Below are 22,264 nucleotides of genomic sequence, written 5' to 3' on the forward strand. Positions count from 1 at the left end.
GGTCATTTCTAGGGTCCAGATAAAGGTAAGGTAAAGTTTGGTGGCTTTGGTCATTCCATCAGTTCCCCAGACTGAAATCAGGAAATGAGTAGTATTCTCTTTCTTCAGTTTAATCGTAGCAGATCAGTTATGAGGTCATACATTAGATGAGCTCAACCTTCTTTGTAAATAAATAATATGCAGGGCACACAGAAAGGATGTCAAAGACAGGAGAACAGAAGGCTATACTGGGGACCAACAACAACAGCGCCAGGCACTGATCCAGGACAGGTACTGTAGAAAAGCCTATTTGGGTGGGGTCTGAAAATTCTAAGCTCCAGAAAAAAGACTGAACTAAAATTAAGACCCAGAGTCATTGGTTATATATAATTGATACAGTATTAGCTGCAAGTGAAGTTTGGGTACAACTAACTTTTATTATTTTTTTAAAATTTCAGACTTAATTTGAATGCTGACTTTTATTTACATTTGATTTGTTGCATGGAGCTGACCCTTGTTTCCTTAGTTCAAATGTAGCCCACATTATCACAAGTAAAATAAAAGAATGTCATTACCTTTCAATATATCTCCAATGTAAAAATTTTCCAAAAATGCAAACCAAAGTCAATTAACTATACCTTTGTGAAAAGTACTACAATTAATAAAATTATGTTCAATTCAATAACCACACATAAAACCTTATAGATAGTTAAAAAATTATTATCCTACTATATACACTTTACATATTCAATGTTCTATATGCTCAGGGTAATAGTATTTGGGAAGAATATAATCTCTGAACATAAAGTAGATTGATTAAATAACTTTTACTGCTCAACAACTGATTGTGAGATCTTATGCACCATAATGGACGAGGGGGTGGGGGGAGATGAGAGCCATTAACACTATTTAGTTCAATTATAAGAGATTAAAAATATTTCCCCCAAATCAGAATTTAAAAATTATTCTGGAATTCTAAGCTTAATATATTTTCACTCTATTCAGGAAAGTTTAGAAATAAATTCCTATAAAGGACTCTAAGAAAAATAAATTTTAAATGGAGAGATGGGTGCAGAAAACCTCAATCTCTAAAAATATTAGCCAGATAATAAACTTTCAAAAAGGAAACTGGAGAGTATTTTTATCAGAGAAAAAAATTACCAAAATGTTTGTATTTCACAACTACGGAACAGCATTAAAATTACTCAAAAAGGGGAAATTAATGAAGAGCTTAAAAACTTAAAAGCAAATGAACTGGTTAAGCACACACATATCCATTAACACAGTGTCTGCAGTTAAACATTCTACCCTTGCTGGCTTTGTATTATCTTTTAATAATAGCATAATTTCTTTATGTATAAGACAAGAGGTTTTCAACATTCCTGAGGGGGGAAATCTGATCAAATTTCAGTCTAGGGTTGCCAATATCTTGGGAGTATGAGGCCGAAATAAATCTGGTAGGTTAAATAAAAGATTAACACATTGTTTTTCATAGAAGGAACTAATAAGTTACAGGATCTTCAGAATTTTTGTTACTAGATTTGGTAAAAAACATAAGCAGGATTCTCCAACTAGAGCACTCTAGGCAATTATTTTTATATTTTTATAACCTGTAAGTTTTTAATGTTGGATATTTACAAACACACACACACACACACACACACACACACACACACACAGAGAGAGAGAGAGAGAGAGAGAGAGAGAGAGAGAGAGAGAGAGAGAAATTTCTATTTGCTACCTACTATCTTTACAGCATTGTATTTGTTTAGTGCTTAAACCCATGGGTTTTGTTCTATTGGATTTCAGAGAGCTGCCACTTTCTATTTTCTTTAGGTCATTACTAAAGATCATTAATTTTAACCCTAACACTCTGCTTTAGTCTCATTCGAATTGTTCTACTTATCTCAAAGGTAGAATTTGTTATTACCATCACAAAAAATGACTATTAGCATAATACTTTATGATTTTACATCTATTACAAACACATCACAGGGAGCCAGGGGATGCATTCAGTAGCTTGTCATTCACCACTTCAAAACCCTTCAGAACCAAACAAGGGAAGGATGACATTTTACTAATAGTAGAAGAACAGAGATGAATATAAATAATAAGCCTTGAAGTTTTGAAATACACAGGAAAGAAAAAATACAAAAAGAGGATGATCGAGGAGCACCAACAAAACAGAACTTTCAATTTGTAAATTTCCATGTTTTTTAAATAAAGCATGATGTTAGCAGGTCTATGCATCCTCTGTTAAGGTAACCATTTAAATTATCTAAAGCTATAGGCCCAAAATAAAGGGAATTATTATCTTTCTACTGGGAGTTATATATTAATATAAATTTTAAAACTGTTCTATTTACAGAATTCAGTTTTTCTCAGCTTTCTGACTTAAGTATCAACTATTACTCTAGCCTTAACCCCATAAATATGCATGCTATGAGTGTTTATGAAAAAAATATCGACATTATGTGTTCAAAAACTGTTCACATTTCTTCCTGATAAAAGAATTAAAAAACTTAGTTTCTATATTTTTTCCACAATCAGACAAAATATGAATAAAATTCTGAAAAATTAGTTGTCACCTACAATTCAAATGTCCATAGCTCTTAAAGCTTTCTGTAAACAACACACATCTACATGAAATACATACCCCTTCAGTCACCATCTACTTAATTATTTTTATGTGTAGTTTCAAAGTATAGTATAGTGTCTATTCCCACACCTTGAAATGTGCAAAAAAAGGAAGGAGAAGGAGAGCAGAGGAAGCAATGGAGTACGTTGTTGTTTTTCATTCATGCAGCAGAGTGATGTCAGTGTCTGCAGCAGCAGCAACAGCAGCAGGCGCTTTGGTCAGTGAAAACTAAAACCCACTCAAGTCAGAACCTTAGTGAATTCAAAAGAAACTAATTGAAATTTTAAGTCACAGGACAGATTTTTAAGTGGCTAAACAGAAAGAACATATTAGTTATATGTTGTAGTTTCAATATGGAGCGAGAGGAACAAGGCAGAATGTGGACCAGTAACATAGGGTGATATAATCAAGGGACTAGCACAAGAGCCTGCATTCAAAAATCACTTCAGTGCAAGACACTGACAAAAACACCTGATGTTATAAACAGCAGAACCATGGGAGAGAAAGGCCTTCAACCCCCAGCACAAGCCTTGACCCTGCAAATCTGCCTACTGCACATCCAGACTCAAGAATTGTTTTCATCATGATTGCATTCAAATTGCATTAAACTCTGATGTGCAATTTTACAACAAAGAGCAGAATTTAAGCCTGATCACAAATTTCATTAAAACTACTTTATGATGGGGCATGTAATTCTTAAGCAATTAGGGCTTTTGAGGGATGTAGAAAAACAAGTTGTACTATTATTTATGGTAAGATGTTAGTGTTTATCAACAAAAGGAAAGGAGGTACTAGGTGGCCATTATACTGTTGCAGCAATTGCCAAAACTTCTCTAACTGCCCACAAAATCCTCTGCACACAATCTACAATTCGTATTTTTTTACATTGTTCCCTGAAAGAAAACCCCCAAACTCCATTAACAAACTGTTAAAGCTAAATCATTCAAAAATGTCTGCTGCCTCCTTTTCTTTCTGTTACCTCTCCTTTAACACAGCCACAGAAAATGTGCAAGGGAGTTGCATATGGCATTAATCTGTTAGAAAATGGTGGACTTTTCTATAAAATACAGCCAAAGATGTGTGTTCAGTTGTGGTCATTATTAGGGCGATCACGTTGTTTTCATTCATTCATTCAGGATTTGCTGGAGGATGTCAGTTTCTGCAGCAGCTGGCTTGACCTGGGGGAGTAGTGGGGGGGCAAATTCCTCCTGGTGCATACAGATTACAGGATGTATTTCTCGGTGCTCAAGCACTTACTTCACGGCACTACATCCTACACAGGGGCTTACCATCAAGTGGTCTGAAAGCAAGTGCTTTAGCAACATGCTAATTACAGATCTAAATTAAAGCTGAAAAAACCCCTAAACTTCGATCTATCATACTGCAATCACTTTCTCCAACTCTAAACACCTTAGAACCTCCATCGTAAACAAAAATTTCACATACCATATAAACATCGTATGGAGCTTGGTAGTATTTTCCTTCTGAGTAGGTTTTTTTCTTGTTTGCTTTCCCTACTCCGTATGATTCCTTCCTTCCAAAAGGCAGCAGCGGCAGCAACAACTGTAGCTCTAGACTGGTCTCTAAGAATATTAGGTATTCGATTCTCCCCTATGGCCTTACGTCCCTGTTTTGCCTGATTTTCTTTTTCTCCCCCAGGAGTCAACTAGATCATGCACTATGTCCCCAGGCATAAACAAAACCAAACTCAAACAGAAAACATTAAGGGGAGTCCACAGCATCCACCCACTCACCATTACCTTTGACACCTAACAAAAAAGAAACTTGAGAACCCTACATAGCTCAGCTGAACTGCTAAGTGTGCTTAGAGATGGAAGGAAAAAGTAAACACACTCCACAAACAGGCTTTAAGAAATGCATCGTGAAAATCACCTTTCGGGCACGAGCCATTTGTAGTGTAGTAGTGCTCCGATGCATGGCTATATAAAGCAGAGAGGGTGGGTGGATAAACCCTATACACTTCAAATGCACATTCAAAACTGGCTCCTCTACACATGCAAAGGATAGCCTAACGTCGTAACTAACGCCATCAAGCCTCCAAAACACAAAACGAGCAAAACATTCTAGAGACGAGTCAGGAACTTTGTGGGAAGGCACAAAGGCTGCAGAGATTACTACTACCACCTCATCCGCCGCTGGAGAGTTCGTGTGCATGGTTAAGGGTTTCACCCAGCAACTCCTTCCCCGGCTACACACACACACAGCTAACGAGCTATTAAACCGAAACACTTTTCCTTGCAGGCGAGGGATGCAAGATAATAATAATAAAAAAAAAAAAATGAGGGGCGGTGTGAGGGTCAGATAAAAGTTGATTTTCAGGTCGCTCCTCCAAGCAAGCCCTGCAGCGACCTCAGGGGGGGTGAGATTCCCAAAGCCACTTTCACACCTTCGGTAATGAACTAGCAAACAGAAGCCCGGAGAGGCTGAAGTTTCCACGCAGGGCACCGTCGGGGAGACGCAGCCCGGGAGGACGGGAGGGTTGGGCTCGCTACCTCTGCACACGGGCGAGCCGGGACTCCGTCTCTCAGGTGAGCTGCTCCTCCGCTGGCTCTCGGGGGACCGTCTCGGGCGGCCCTTGGCGCGAGGCGCCTGCTCGGCCGGGACAGCGACCGGCGGTGGAGTCGGGCTAGACGGGCTGGGGCCGCGGGCCGCGCCGGTCCCGGGGAGACTGGCGAGCGTGGCGGCGGCGGCGGCGGCGGCGGCCGGGCGCGTGGGGCTGTGCTGGCTGCCCCGCAGGAGCTGGTAGGGCACGGTGGCGCGGATGGGCTGCAAGAGCCGACCGGCTCCCGCAGCGGGTGCGCAGCTCCCGGCCGGCCCCGTCCCGCTCCCGGCAGCGGCGGGCGGGGAGCCCGCGGTGCTGCGCCGCATCCTCTGCGGAGCGGGGTGAGGGGTCTGGGAGGAACTGGAGGACGCAGTGGACATGGTGGCTCCGCGGGCGGGCGGGCGGCCGGGCGGGCGAGCGGGCGCGCGAGCGAGCGTGTGGGAGCCGGCGCGGCGGTGCGTGCGATGTGTACGGGGGAGGGGCGGCGAGGGGCGGAGCCGCGGGGCTCCCCTTCCGACGCGCACCCCGCCGCCGAGGGGGAGGGGACGCCGCGACGGCCAACGTCCAACGGCCCCAACCGCCCCGCGGCGGCGCTCGGCGGGGCGCTCACGGCCCGGCCCGCGTCGAGCCCACGGCCGCCGCCGCCCCGGACATCGCGCTGACAGGGCACTCGCCGGGTTCCCGCGCCTCCTCAGCCCTCGTGGGGTGGGGGCGGGGGGGTGGGCGCCCGCGCGACAGGACGCGGGGAGCGCCGCGACTCTGGCCTCGGAGGAGAGAAAGGGGCCTCGAGGCGCCTCGCGCCGCGCGCAGCCCGCGCCACCGCAAACGCCGCAGCCTCAGCCGCCTCAGCCGCCGCCGCCGCCACCTCGACCCGCTTCTCACTCGGAATGGCAACTAATCCTGGGTCGGAGCCCCGCCCCCGGCCCCGCCTCTGGGCGGTCCGGACCCGGCTCCGGCCGCTGCGAGAGCCCCGATTGGCCGCGCCACTCTACTCCAAGATTCCAGGGATTGGTGGCGCCGTCGGAGTGAGAGGAGACTTGGCCAATTACAGGACGGTGTTTCCGCCTTAGGGGCGGGGCGTGGGCGTGGATGGGAGAGGAGGGGTTGTGCGCCGAGGGAGGGACACAAGAGTTGACAGTCTTTTGAGGTGAGGTTGAGACTAGAAAAGTGGGTCCCTGAGTGTCCTGCGCGTGCTCCGACGCCCACAGACACGCGCACGCTGCGATAAGCAGGTTGCAAGGGCTCCACCCTCCCGTGCCCTCTACAACCTGAGGCTGAGGACGCTGGAGGCAAAACTAACTTGGCAAAGACACCTGCATCCGGTGTGATGTTTTAGTCACAACTGAATAAAAGGATACCTAACCTTTTTCATCTTAGTAATGTCTTCTAGTGTCTTACTAGCCTCGTGAGTCAAAACAACCTCGGGAGTGGTGTCTGGAAGCTAGACTGAACAAAATACACCTGCCATTATAGCCATTTGTAGTTACAAAGTGGAGTGGAGAACATCGGATTCTAAATTGTAGACATCAACAAGAAAAGTTATGTCATCGCAGCATCTGATTTATTAATGCAGGGCACCTAGTTGACTATCCAGGAGCAGATGGTCTCCTGGGGTGGGGGGGGGAGCGGGATACCCGGCATAATATAACAATTCATTGTGGTAATTTCCTGTGTGTGGGGAAGGAGTTCTTTTTATTCTTCTACAAGGAAAGTGAGAAGTACAAAGATTTTACATGGGCGTAAAAAAGTATATAAAACCCTAATCAGGAATAATTGAGGGTCTACATCAGATACCTACTATTAATTCCCATGAGGAAAAAAAAAGAGATTTTAAAAAGTAAAGAAGAGGGATGTCTGATTGGTCTACTCCTAGAGTCTGCCCACACTGACAGGTTTCCTCTGATTCCAGGCACTACATGGGTCAGTTTTACTCACCTTTCTCTGCTTCCTGTATACTCAAACAAAAATCACACTAAATTCTTTTTTGGAAAAAAAAATCGATGGTGCCTAATCAAAGTACAAAAAATGGCATCTAGTACTATATCCCACTAGATTAGTCATAGTTCCAGACTTTATGACATATTAAAATAACAGCTAACATTTACTAATTCACCACGTGCCAGCCACTGTTCTAAGGACATTACTATGTGTTAACTCATCCATTCTTCATATAATCCACAAGGTATGTACTATTATTATCCCACTGTTTTCCCAGCTGGGGCACAAAGACAGTGTCTTGTCTGAGAGTACTCATAGTAAGTGGGAAGCTGAGAGCTGAGACCAGAGGGACAGGCTCTGGAGTCTGAGGAAGCCCTGTGATTTAGTGCCTCCCAACGTGAAATGTATGGTGTGGGCAGACACATGATCAAGAGAACTTACAGTAGACCACAGATGTCACCTGTTAAATTCCCATCAGTTCAAAAGAGATATGCTGTGTTTTGTTTTCCAAGACAGACTTTCTCTGTGTAGCCCTGGCTGTCCTGGAACTCACTTTGTAGACCAGGCTGGCCTCGAACTCAGAGGTCTGCCTGCCTCTGCCTGTGCCTCCCCTCTGAGTGCTTAGATTCAAGGTGTGCACCATCACCACCGGGCTCGAAAGAGATTTTATAAGTGAAAACCAGCTCCCTGTTTTTACTTTCTAGAACAACATATATTTTAATTATATATAGAACAAAATGACTCTTTGGAATTTGATATAATTGACCTACTATATAGATTTTTTTCATCCAAAAATTAATGGTTCTATATTAATTGACAAGTTATAATCTTTCATGAATAAAAAACAATAAATGGCTTCTTTGGGTATTTTCTTTTTCAGAATAGCAAGAAAAAGCTATTATACCAAGTTGATATTAAAATATATAGTTTAAAAAATACTGGCAAATTTCTAAGTTGATGATTTGATTACAGCATAGTTTCATTATAGAAATGTCATCTCTTGTCACTCCTGAATCTCAGTGTGGAACAACCTCAACACATTAGATTACCATAATTCTAAATTCATACTAAGCCACAGTTGGCAATGATCAATACTTCATTTGGATCTAAAACAATATAGCTGGCCATAATTTTAGGTTTCCTGTCCATCTAACATAACAAATGTAAATTGGATCTAAGATCGAAATGAACTCCAGGGAGAATTTGTATGACTTTTTAAATGTTTTTTTGGTGGCATCTGGTGCTGGAAATTGACCCCTGGGCCTTGTGTAGCTATGCTGGGCAAGTGCTGTGCCATCTCCAGACAGTACCCGATCTTACACTACTATTTTCGGTTGCTGCTAACTCATCAAGACCTATTTGGAATTCCAATCACTTTCTCTTTATTCAAGAAACCAATGGTTTCCTCTAAAAGGCTTTATTCTCATGAAATAAGGAGTGCCGGTCATACCTAAGGAATTCAAGTGGGCTGGAATAAGTGTAGCACCTGCTTTCAAGTGTCTGTTAGTTAAATGCTTGATACTTTGTTCTTATTGAAGATGGTAATGAAAGCATAGAGAGCACAGAAGCATTGGGAAAATATTCTTCTTAGTAAACTTAAAGCCTGTAGCCACAGCATAGGCTACAGGGTTTGAAGTCCATTGTTGTCTGACTGTACTAGCTGTGGTATAGAAAGGCCCAGTGCAGCTTCCCTATTTATCAAATGCTAGTATAATAACTTCTGAAAGTTGTATATAAGGCTTAAAATGTTAGTGATGAATCTGTTGCCATACTGCACTGTCTTGAAGGCGTGAAAGCTGGTAACATTGGAAACACGTCTGTTGGCTCAGTGGGTGAAAGCACTTGTGTCAAACCTCACCACGTGAGTGTGATTCCACCCCCCCACACTGTGGCACATACACAACCCTCCATCCAAACTAAATAAGTGTAATAAAATTATAATAATGAACACCTCTTTTCATAGACCTGATGCTTGGGATGTCTGTGGACAACAGTTTGCAAATCTCAGGACCATACATGGACTAACTTAACTCAGGAGAAAGCAGGAAATCTCTGACTACATGAGATTAACAATATGCTGCCCTTCATAGGGAGAGAGCAAGATGAATAATTGTGAAGCCTGTAGAACTACCAAAACCATCTGCTTGATTCTTCTATCCATGTGTTTCGGGCTTAATATCTTCCCTAGTTCGAATAGATTTGTTCCCCAGAAGTCATGCTGAAATTTATCCCGCTGTGAGGTATTAAGAAGGTGGAAACTCGGAGCTGGGGAGATGGCCCAAGCTGTTAAGAGCACTGTTTTTCTAGAGGACCCAGATTCAATTTCCAGCACCTACTTGATGGCTCACAATTATCTCTAACCATCGCTCTATTCTGGCCTCTGAGGGCACCAAGCATACAGATACTACACAGATATACATGCAGGCAAAACACCTGAACTCATAAAATTAAAAATTTAGAAGTTTAGGTTTTTTGTTTGTTTGTTTGTTTGTTTGTTTGTTTGTTTGTTTTAAAGCATGGGGAAACTTGAGCCAGTGAGATAACTCCACAGATAAGGAAGCTTGAGCATCAGGCCTCACAGCCAGAGTTCAGTCCCAGGAACCCACATGGCAAAAAGAGAGAGCCAACTCCTAAAATTGTCTTCTGACCTCCTCAAGCACACCATGACGAATACACTGGGTACACACATATGCACACACACACACACACACACACACACACACACACACACAAATTAGGAATGTAAGAGTGTGGAAATTTTGTCAGACTGTTGGCTTAAGAGTCGGTGCCTTTAGGAGGTGATTAGGATGCGATAAGGACATTAGGGTGGAGTCCCCATCGTTCAGTCTGGTGGGCTTATAAGAAGAGGAAGAGAGACTAGACATACAAACACACAGGCTTCCTGTCCCTTGGTCTAAGATGCTCTACATCACCAAAGGACACTGTCAACAAGAAGATTATCAACAGGAGAGACGCCCTCCCCCAATTTTCACATCCTGAACAATGAGCCAGCTGAGACAATTTACCAAATAAGCTGCTTCGGGGACTTTGTTACAGTGAGGGAAAACAGACTAATACAGCATTCAAGCCTCACTCTAGTCTGAGTTGTAATCCCGGCTGTGGGGATTAACTGAGGTCATGGGGGAGAACACTGAACAGATCTGCACTGAGGTTCACCTTAAGCTGATTATATGCTCTTGTAGCGGATCCCTAATAACAGCAACAAAGCCTTGCCTGGTTTGTATCCCTGGCAGATACTTAAAGTAAAACTCTCCATTGCTCGTGATAGCCTAGATTTATATTGGACCTTGCCTTCCTATAAATGTTCTTGCGCCACACTTCCTGAGCCTTCCTCCCTCATTTCTATCAGTTTCCCCCTCAAATATCCTGGTTACCCTCTTTAAAATTGCAAGCACCCCTTAGGCTTCCTCTGCTCTGTTTTCCTAACGTACCTATCACCATCCAATCCATTATATAATAAGTTTTCTCATGTCTAGAATAAAAGAGTCATGAAGATTTATCGGATTTATAACTGCTAAGTCTCTACAATGCTCAGGATATGACAGAGGACAATAAATATTTGTTCAGTGGTAAAGGGAAAGTGGCAGAATTTAGTCACTCTTTGTCTCATGAACTAAAAGTTGTTGAAACTTACAGGAAAAAAGAGAGGACAACAGAACTGACAGAGGGGAACAGCTGAGGAAGATTAGTTCAAACATGGCATTTGCTGGCTGGTAGGTGGCCCCATCTTGTTTTATGATAGCTATTCCCAAGAGCCAGTATAAAGGAACTGAAAATTATTTAACTCTGTAGCATAGACCATCACCTGTAAGTTAAGAAAATTTTGTTTTGTTTCTAAAAAGAACTCAGAAGAAATAATAGAAACCAAAATATATTTTATTTTTAACTGGTAATGTGACAAAATTCACACATATACAATGACCCCCTACAAGGAACCACAGGTTTTTTAGCTTCAACTCTAATAGCAACTCTGGTTGCCAAGTGTGAAGTTAATGGCACATCCCAAAGGCAATACATTACTAGACTTTTACCATTAAGCTAAAAGACCGTATTACAGAAAGCTACCCAAGGTGGGGCAAAGAAGTCAGTATTCTCTTTCTGCCTGCAACAATGCTTTGTTTAATTCCCAAATGGAGGGTCTGTAATATATTAAAGCAATGGTAGTCATATGAAAGAAATCTGTTTTATTATATTTTAGGAGAATGTATAAAGATTAACATGTACCTCTAAACTAGTTTCTTCATCTACCAGTGGATATTTTATAACCCAAGTGAGTGCGCTGAAGAATTGTTAAAATACAGTCAAAGGGTGGGGAATCAGCTCCTCAGTTAAGAGCACTTGCTGCTCTTTCAGAGGATGCAGGTTTGATTCCCAGAACCCACATGGCAGGCTCACAACTGTCTAGAACTCCATTCCCAGAGGACCCAATGTCATCCTGTCAACTTTATGGGTGCCAGGCATACACGTCATGCACAGATATATATTCAGGCAAAACATCATATACATGAAATAATAAAAATTTTAAAATACTGCTCAGTTCATCAGCAGCACTTGACTAATGAAGTTTTTTTTATTATTTTTGATCGTTGGTAGGATGCAGTGTTCACAGTGCCTACTTAGCATTCTATTTAAGAGGTCCATATTGATGTATCTAATAAGCACATAGGAAGGCTTAGTAGCAGTAACACTACACCAAGCCTTACTAACTCTTCATGAAGTTACTCATTAAATATCCTTGATGTGTCTGAACTCTATTCTACAGACTGCAGACTATACTCATTCTCACACTTTGGTAAGTTGTGATCTATTTAGGAGTAAAAGGATATGCCTCCAAGATAAAAGAGATACAAATAAAATGTCATGGAAACCATGGGAGAGGAAAATTCCCTTTTATGGAAAGCTGTTAAGAAGAAGTGCATAAAAAAGTCATATAGTGAGGAATGCATGGGACCTTCGAGAAGACTGCAATGTGCCTTGGCTGATTGTCAATGGAAGATAATGTTGCACCAGGGAAAGCTCCTGCTGCCAAGGAAGAGGTGAACTTTACTGAGTTCACAGTGAGGAACTGTTGGAAATTTTTGAACAGGTGCAAAAACATGAATGGAGCTCCACTTTAAGAAGATGAATGTAAGAACAGTTTACAACCTGAATTGGAGACTGACAGCAGAAAATAATATGGAGGTTTTGAGGATGCTCCGTAGTGAGTCCAGTAGGCTAAGTGGGGAGAACAGCAGAGGACATGGAAAAGGTTCAAAAATGAAAATGGTATTTCTGGGCTGATGATCCTGTGAACTATGAAAGGAGAAAATTGGGCAATTCTCAGACTTCAAGTTTGGATACCTGAGAAGCTAGTGGTGGCCTCAACAGGAGCATGCAGCCAAGACAGGGAAGGAGTTTGGGGAAAAGATGAGTCCAGCCATAAATTTCAAGCCCAGAGGCTATTAAACTAGAGGGTTTCCTTCTTATCACCCCCCCCTCCTCCTCCTCTTCTACCTCCTTATTTTCCTCCTGCACTGCCATCCCCACCACTTTCTCTTCCTCCTTAGTATTGAACTTGGAAATGGCAGAAACATGGATTTGAGAATTATACAAGGACACACAGTATTTGAAGTCATCAGTGCAAATAAAGTTAGCAAAAGAGAGAAGCATAACAAGAAAAGAAAAGAGGGTCAGGAAAAAATTGAAAAATTACACATGAATGGGAAGAAAATAGTAAAAGGTGGGGGGAAAGACCAGAGAAAATTAGAGAGGAGAAGTATTCTTCATAAAACTGAGAGATAGTGTCTCAAAAATTAAGTTTAGTAGATGCTTTGTAAGGTAGCTGGCAAGTTAATGTCCTTCTCTAGGAATCCTCTCCCAGCACCCAGAAAGCATGGCCTGGCTGTTTTGTTTGTACCCAATAACCTTGTCCCTCTGACTACAGTTGATTTGACTTATGTTCAATGTGTGATTAGAGCTGGTGCAATCATATTTTCTCTCCTGGGAATTTAGAACTAAGAACTGAAAGATTAAGCTCTACCACTTTAAAGTATACACCCACAACAATTGGTTACTTTGCTACAGAGATACCTGCATGCCCATATTTTTGCTGCATTATTCATGACATCCAGGTTATTGAATCAGCCTAAGTGCCTATCAATAGATGCATGGATAAAGAAAATATGATGAGTATACACAATGGGGTTTTATTCAGCCATATAGAAGAAAGAAATTATGTCATCTCTAAGAAAATCAATGGAACTGGAGATAATCACGTTAAGTGAAATAAGCCAGACTCACAAAGACAAGGACAGTGTGTTTCCTCTCATGTGGAATCTGTGCATGGGGAGGGGAAGAACATAAAAGTAAAAGAAAACACTGTGGAAGAGGAAAGGGGGAAGGGAAGGCAAGATGGAAGTGAAGAGAAGATAAGACAGAGTAATAGGGGCTGGAGATATGGCTTAACTGTTAAGAGAACCTGTTGCTAGCCACCCACCACTGAACCTGACCAGTATTTTTGGCTGGTGTAGTCCAGTGGTAAGCTGATCTAGAATATTATTTTTACTAGGCAAAGACGTGTTACATTTGTTTATGCTGGAGAATATTACTTTAACTATGTGAAGCTGTGTTACATTTGTTTGTGCTGCATTTGTTTAATTATGAAAACATGTGTTGCATTTGTTTCACCTTGCCTGCCTAAGGCACCTGATTGGTCTAATGAAGAGCTGAATGGCCAATAGCTAGGCAGGAGAGGGATAGGTGGGGCTGGTGGACAGAGAAAAGAAGTAGGAGGAGAAATCTAGGTTCAGAAGAAAAGGAATGAAGAGAATAAGGGAGAAAGGTAAGGACATGCCCGGGGCCAGAAGCCAGGCAGCCACCAGCCAGCCAGACACAAGAAACAGTGAAAGTAAGATATACAGAAAGAGAGAAAGGTAAAAAGCCCCAAGGCAAAACATAGATGAAGAGAAACATGTTAAGTTATAAGAGCTAGTGCGACAAGCATAAGATAAAGCCAAGCATTCATAACTAATAGGAAGTCCCTATGTCATGATTTGGGAGCTGGTTGGTGGTCCAAAAGAAAGCCAGTTACAGAGAGCTGACAGTAATTCCCAAATTTTAGGAAACAGGGTTGTCCTACATACAAAAGACTGCGCTGAAAGCCTGAGAACAGCCTAGAAACCTGTAAGAGAAAATCCTATGGTCTTGTCTCAGAAGATTGTACTAAAGCAGAGAGAGAGAGAAAGAGACAGGCAGAGAGCGAGAGAGAAAGAGAGACAGAAAGAGAGACAAAGACAGACAGAGACAGAGAATCTATTCTTACAGAAGATCTAGGTTCAGTTTCTAGCACTTACATGGTAGCTTACAACCATACATAACTCCGTTCTCAGGGAATCTGAACCCCACTTCTGACCTCTGCAGGCACCAGGCACACACATGGCACACATACATACAGATAGGCAAAACACTAATACACATAAGAATAAAATGAATAAATCTAAGAATTTAAAGAGTAATAGTGTAAATGTGATAAAGTCCATTATACACATATATAGAAGTGTTACAGTGAAATCCCTCTGTACAATTAACATATACTAATGAAAGGAAACAAAAGGTTATTCTATGAAAGACGGGGTTTGGGTAAACACAGAAACTTGTGCATAGGATGATCACTTTCTGTTCCAGGCCCAAGGGAACAAAGAAAACCAGAATTCTAAAAGAAAATAATGAAGTGACATATAAAAGGAGAAATGAGGCCTGGTGCTAGCAAAAAAGAGACTCTCAGAGAGTTCATGATGACTGTTTATATATAAGATGTCTTACTCACTTTCTCCAGTCCTGCAAACCATCACCATCCTGCCTCTTCCCTGTGGCTACAACTCCAGTATGTTTCTACGATAGAATCAGCATTTACATCCTTTCCTACCTAAAGCCATCTCCTCTGCTGGTACCCTATCGTCTCTCATACTTTCTTACCTTATTGGGAGGTTGATTTCTTCAGTTATTCTCCCTCCTTCTACTTTACCACCAGTTGCTTGATTATTCCTAATAATATATGCTAACATTACAACTTAAAAATGTTTTCATGCTATTTCTTTCTATTAAGATTCAGAATTCTCTGATCCTCTAACAGTAACACATATGCAGGAAGAAATTCAGTGTTTCTGATTTCTAGTCTGGTCTTCACCAGTCTTTCTTCTACCCCCTCCATGCCATTGACAACTACTAGTCTGTGTTGAAGAATATTACTTTAAGGTGTGTTACTTTTGTCTAACTCTGTGAAACTGTGTTACTTTGCCTAATGGTCTAATAAAGAGCTGAACTGCCAATGGTGAGGCAGGAGGAAGGATAGGTATGGGTGGCAGGCAGAGAGAAGATATAGAAGGAGAAATCTGGGAGAAGAAGGTAGAAAGAATGAGCGAAGAAGTAGCAAGAGAAGGAGGAGGACTCCAGGGGCCAGCCACCCAGCTATACATCAAGCTACAGAGTGAGAAATAATGAAAGATATACAGAAATAGAAAAAGGTAAAAGCCCAAAGGCAAAAGCTACATGAGACAATTTAAAGCTGTCTAGCAACAAGCCAAGCTAAGGCCTGTCATTTATAATTAAGAATAAGCCTCCATGTATGATTTATTTAAGAGCTGGGTGGCAGGCCCCCCAAGAGAGTAAAAAACAATCAACAACATATTAGCATCAGGAATTTACATATGTCAGGGCCCAGTGGATACCCATCAGTCCTGATCCTACTCCAACTTTTAGCCATTTTCCACACAGTTGGTCAAGCTCAATTTATTGGAAGCATCCTCTGTTGTTGAAATCTAAGATATGCACTTGCTGGCTCTGTCCTCTTCTCTAACTGTCACTGCTCGGTGTCTGTATGGATTCTTTCTCCTTTATGTATCTATAGAAATTGGGCTGTAGTTACTGCCTTCTTCTCTATCACCCATCTTCCTGATAATCTCAGCTTTAAGTACTGTGAAATGCTGTCAACTCTTAAGTCCCTTTCTCCAGGCCAGACATTTCCTCCAGGTTCAAAATTCAGACATCTAATTACCACCATAAACATGAAGTCTTCCTGAATGCCTCAAATAAATATGTTCACAATGGAAATAAGTTCTTAACTCCCGTATTCCTACTTCCTCCCAACAACCCTACAGACTTCTATTTTCATTTTCCCCCTGATTTCTGTCAACAGTATTACTATCTCTCCAATTATTGCAATTGAAAACCTGGACAATAATCTTGATTTGTCACTCTCCCCACCTCCAGTCCTCAGCTGAGCTTCTTTGATCCTCAAACATAGGTATCCAAGCCATCTACTTTGTCTCTTCTGCTACTATATTAATCTGAAATATTGTCATCTCTTACCTACGTGATTGTTAATGCTGTCCAACTGCACCTCCTTATGATTTTCTCATTATCAGAAACCTTGAAAGTATGTGGGATGTCTTCCAGTAACTTTTCAATGAAATCCAAGTTCCCTAATGGTTCAAAAAGCCTGGCCTGGCCTGCCTTCTGCTGCCCTCTCCACCTGATCTTGTTCTGCTTCCCCTCCGCTGCAGGTTCCAGCCACGTGCCTGGCTTTCACTTCCTCTGAAACATCTGGGCAGAGCCCTGACACAGGTGTATCCTCGGCCTACTCAAATCCTGAGGGCTTCCTGCACGTTTCAGGTTCCAAAAGTCAGATATTAAAAATGTCCTGTCTGAGTCCTCCCTTGTCACTAATAATTCATTACTCAGTCACTTTGTTTCAACCATGGTACTCATTACAAGTTATAAACATGCATTTCTCTACTTCCCCGTGAGAGTGTAAAGTCCCCAGGTGCAGGGACCTTGTCTTTCCCATTCATTAACTGATCTCTCAACGCTTACACGGAGACTAAAATACAGCAGGTGGCCAGTAATTACTGACTGTAATTTTGCTGGTTGTTGATAGTTTCCTAGTTCCTTATTAACATGTCTACTTCACTTTCTGTGGGAGGAAATCTTACGGTCTTCTGTGAAGTTACCGCTTGCTTCGGTTATTTGAGTCGCTGTGTTAAACTGGGTATGGTAGTGACAAGGACTGGTGAAAAGCCACTCAAAGGAGGAAACATTTATTTTAGCTCGTTGTTTCAGACATGTCAGTCGAAAGTCAGCGGGGTCTGTGGCTTTGGCAGAAACCAGCAGCACATCATGGTAGGTGAGGCATGAAGAGCAGAGCCGCTCAGCCCAATGACAACCAGGAAGCAGAGAGAAACATAAAAGGTCAAGGGACAGGGTACACTTTCTGCACGATAATATACCCCCAGAGACCAACTTCCTTAGTGTAGCACCGAATACTCCTCTTTACTGCCTTCTTAAAATGCCATCCTTGAGGAACTAATACGTTGGTTAGCTTCAAGTCTTCAGGATCCAGTCACTTCCCAAAAGTTACCAGCTGGTAACCAAGCCCTCAACACATGAACCCTTGGGGACACCTCAGATTCAAACCATAACAACACGTTTCTGCTTTTATGTCCAATGGTCACTGTTTGATGACGATTTTAAAAGGCCGAGGTGGTTAGCAATGTCCTATGCTGTTGAATAGGTACTGAGTTCACTTTTACCAGGGAAATGTGAGCAAACACCTATTCTCCCCGATAATGTGCTACCCACAAACAAAAGAAATGATTCCACACAATTTCAGATTAGTGAATCAATAAATTGAGTTGAGGTTGCTTATAGGAGCATGGGTGAAAGGTCATCTCCAGAAAGGTAGGCATCTCATAAAAAGCCACCCACCAGAGAACACTGACCTACCCCACCCCAGGAGCTGTTGGCAAGTGGTTGTTTACTGCCTTGTGAGCCTTCTGTCTCCTGCACAAGGGAATGTCAATGGGCTCAGGCTTCAAAGGTTCCCATGTAGGGGATCATAGCTGCCCTGATTTCAAGGAGGCAACGGCACAGGTTTTAACAAGTTCCCCGGGAGATTGTTATGATCAGGCAAATCTGGGAAACAGTAGTTTAGAAATAAATACAAAGTTTCCAAGCATTATTGTAGGCCCCAATATTTTCTCTTTCTCAGCCAATTGTAGATAAATATAGATATATGCCACTGAGTCATGAAAGTTGCCAAAAGAAAGATGCCAAAGTTCTACCTGGCTTACTACAGAATAATCTAAGGGGTCTGGCACTCCATAATTGGCATCTAATCATATGGTTCCAAATAAGCTACAGTGATATTAAAAAATATAAATCAGAAGTATAACTGTATCTTGAATTTTTTTGATTTCATGACTTTGGGTGTTTTGCTTGTATGTATGTCTGTGTCACGTGTATGCCTGGTGCCCTGTAAAGTCAAAAGAGGATGTTGGATTTCCTGGGGCTAGAGTAACAAACTCTAGCTCACCATGTGGGTGTTGGGAATTGAACAGGGGTCCTCTCCATGAGCAACCAGTGCTCTTAACTGCTGAGCCATCTCTTCAGCCCCAGCAGGACACAGCTGTCTTAATTACAGAGAATTTCACTGAGAAACAGGTAAATGGGATGGACTTGCTAACAGTTATTATTTGTAATATGATAATGGCTCTGATATGTCAAAGGGCATTCTGCTTCTAGTTTGCTTACATCCCTGATTAGTAAACTAAGTATAAAAAAAATCTAAGGCTATCACTTGGTCTCAGCCATCCCTAAAAGCCTGAACAAATCTTTAGCACCTTAACAGTAGTGGTCCCGAGAGTAGATCAAGTCTGTGAAAAAAATCTTTTCTCCCTTCAGAAAGAGTGACTTGCCCAGCGTATAACCATTGTAGCCTGGTCACTTCTGGGAATAGAGCCACTGATTTTTCCCAGTTTTCTTCCTTTGTAGCTTGCCTTGACCAGCAGGTATAAATCAGTGCTAAATAAATATTAGCTGTTATTTCCCCAGATGTGGGAAGTGGAAAAAAAAAAAAAAAAAAAAAGCCTGATCCCATGAGTAAACTCAGCCCTTCCTGGCTGCATTTAAAATAAGATGGCTGGTATTATACCATTTGGGGGAATAATCTTTTTTTCCTTAATGAATCTTATGCTATTTCAACTTGTATTAACTAGATATGGTGGAATCAGCAGTCAGAATGAATTTCCACTGGTTATAGAGTCTCTATCAGCATTCTCATCTGCCATCCTCTTTCTCTCTACCCCAGCCATGGCATATGTCCCAACCCCCCTTTCCTTTCTGGCCCCTTCCTGATGGACAGGGTTGAGTGGGGGAGTCAGGGCAACCGAGTTTACATACCATCTCTAAGTGCTCACCTTGGGTGGAGCAGTGTCTTACATCAACTTTAGTTTTACCACAGCACCATTACTCAACAAAGTATTTGCACGGTGTCGCTTAATAACACAAAAATAAACAAGGTCCTTAAAGTTACCAAGGAAAGAGGTTTGAGCTACCTACCTTCCTTCCTCGAGGACCAACCTTCCTAGACTTGTTCTTAGAAAACTCTTAAAGAGGAACTTTGAGGAAAATCAGGGAGTACAGGTACACCGAGCCAGGTCTAAGCTGCCTATCCCCTTGAAAGGATTAGTTCCTTTGTTAATTTTCAAAGCAATGTGTGACTTCTTTCAACGCTTCTCAGTCGCAGCTTTTCATAGTATCGCTATGCATTTAATATTTCTATAAATATCACACACATGTATGTTCAGTGCTTAGACATAGATGGAAACTGAAACTATTCAAATGTTCTAAGAACTGACACAAGTCTAAATAACTTCTCCCTCCAATCTCTGGATTTTCTAGGAACCTTATAACATTGTTTAAGCACTTTCAAATCTATGATGTTTTATCACAAGTAGTTGGATAGAAGTATGGAGAAGTTAGACCATGATTACTCTCTTCCTTTTACAGATGGGGAAACAGATCTACAACATTGGCTGAGGTCACAGCGCATGAGAGAATGACTGAGACATAAAAACCAGGTCTCCCTGACCCAACCCAGTGCTTTTCCTTCTCTTAAACTATGTAGTAAGACTCAGGGTAACCATCTTTGTGGAGTACAGGGACATGAGCCTTTCCTCCTTGGACTCGGATGACCTATGAACTAATAACACTCGGATAAGAGGACATTTGGTGGCCAGAAGATTGATTACCTACATTCAAAGCAACCTGATCGGTGGTGGCACATGCCTTTAATCCCAGCACTCGGGAGGCAGAGGCAGGCGGATCTCTGTGAGTTCTAGAGGCCAGCCTGGTCTACAAAGTGAGTTCCAGGAAAGGCGCAAAACAACACAGAAAAACCCTGTCTCGAAAAAACAACAACAACAACAACAACAAAACAAAACAAAACAAAAAAAAAAAAAAAACAAAAAAAAAAAACAGAGCAACCTGACAGCATACCCGGATAAAAGGTGGACCTAACTTGTTTTAGGCCTCTACTAGGAAAGCTGAGTGTGGGTAATCACTGTTTGGTTGGAGCTTCCAGCTCGGCCCTGCAAGGTCTAGAGAGCCCCATCCTATTTCGTTCTCTCTCCAAACCAGCGCTCAGAGAGTCTATGACCAAAGGAAAGGCGCCAAAATGTCCAGTTCCGCATTCTTGGCGGCTACTTAGCTTCCTGCCCTGAAGTTGCCAGCAGTTCAAGTGCCCGCCTAAGCACTCAGCTTTTGACCATGCTTGGGCACAAACTCAGCTTGTGCCGGACACGTCATCACCCCTGCCTACAACCTATAAAACTTTCCTGCTCTGGCCTGGGCTCATGACTTCCCTCGCCTCGATCTCTGGGACCGGAGAACTTGCCTGGGAGTTGCTTTGCTCAATAAGCCTGCTCTTACACTTTTTCAGTTCAGCTTGATCTTATTATGGGAGGAGGGCAGAAGACTATTAATCACATAGCTTGCTTCTGGCCCATCTTCTCCATATCCTCCCCTCACAGACATCTTTCAGACATTGGTAATTACAGACCTCCGAGCCAAAGCCTGCAAACGCAGAGCCGTGCAGATGCCACTCTAAGATCTATGCAAACTTGGAAGCCTGAAGACACATGAGTGTCGTTGCCTTACACTGGAAGAAAGCTGCAGTTTTCATTTCCATGTCATTGGGTCACTGGTATATTCTACTACATGGTATAACAGTTTCCTCTTGATCTGAGGAAGTGTACATAAATAATTTGCCTCTACATTTAATCAGGAACTTCAAAAATCAGCTGAAGTTCATGTGTCCCTTAGGCCTTACGGTTAAACTGAAATCTTGGAAGACTGATCTTAATTCATGAAAACAACTTGAAACAATGAAAGAAATGGTTCGCCAAAAGATGAATCAGTATCAAGAAATACAGTACCAGGGAGCCAGCGCAGCAGATTAAAGTGCTTGCTGCCAAACTTGACAACCTAATTTAACCCCCAGGATGGAGCCATATGATAGAAGGAGAGAACCAATGGCCACAAGTTGTTCCCTGACCTCCACACACATACACACAGCAAAAAAAAAAAAAGGTAAGAAAGCAGAGCACAGAGCAGCAGTCATCACTGTTATGGTGGTCAATAGGAGTTAACAGCACCATGACTTCTGTAAAGAATGAAACAAGTTTTCGCTAGAGTCCAATGGCCATGCACAACAACGTGTAAGGTTCAGTAGAATCTCCCACCATCTCTATCACCAGCCATATCAATTGTAATAAATTCATCTAATTTGGTATCCCACAACTTTTGGAAGGCTTAAATGTTTAAAAAACGTATGAAAGACTTTAGGAAAAGTCAAATGGATTAGGTCTCACCTTGGAGAAGCAGTTCAAAGAGGGCTTAATTCATGACCTCTGGGTGTATTTAGTACCATAAATGTTGGCGTTTGGGGGTAGTTCATTTTAGAATGAATGTATAGAAATGTTATAGGTTTCAGAGAGACAGGGTAATGGGAGGAAATAGCAAATGTTTAGCACTTGCACTGTACCAGGGACATGATGTACATTATCACACACACACACACACACACACACACACACACACACAAAACTACAAAAAATTGAGACTAGATAAGAGGGAAGTAAAGTCAATGCCAACGTCCTTTACCTGGCATTAGCAATAAGGACTCTTTACCTTCAAAGCCTGTACTACCACACCTAGTCACTAGAATACTGCATTGGGCAAGCCTGTGCAATCTTCCCTCATTAAATGTAAAAACAGTTTCTAGAGATGTGTACCTTAAATAGTGATTTAGG

At 42.1% G+C, this 22,264-nt stretch overlaps 1 protein-coding gene across 2 annotated transcripts in view; it reads right to left on the minus strand.

The window, feature by feature from the left end:
* Positions 1-5,692, minus strand: part of Glcci1 (glucocorticoid induced 1) — a 75,920-nt gene extending 70,228 nt beyond the window's left edge. For both annotated transcript variants that reach the window (XM_076566212.1, XM_076566211.1), the window contains exon 1: positions 5,131-5,692. In XM_076566212.1, the coding sequence (XP_076422327.1) occupies positions 5,131-5,560 (430 nt within the window). In that variant the 5' untranslated portion in view covers positions 5,561-5,692. The remainder of the gene's footprint in view (positions 1-5,130) is intronic.
* Positions 5,693-22,264: the final 16,572 nt, after the last annotated feature.

Source organism: Peromyscus maniculatus, chromosome 3, assembly GCF_049852395.1.
Source record: "Peromyscus maniculatus bairdii isolate BWxNUB_F1_BW_parent chromosome 3, HU_Pman_BW_mat_3.1, whole genome shotgun sequence".
In the NCBI taxonomy this organism is placed as follows: domain Eukaryota; kingdom Metazoa; phylum Chordata; class Mammalia; order Rodentia; family Cricetidae; genus Peromyscus; species Peromyscus maniculatus.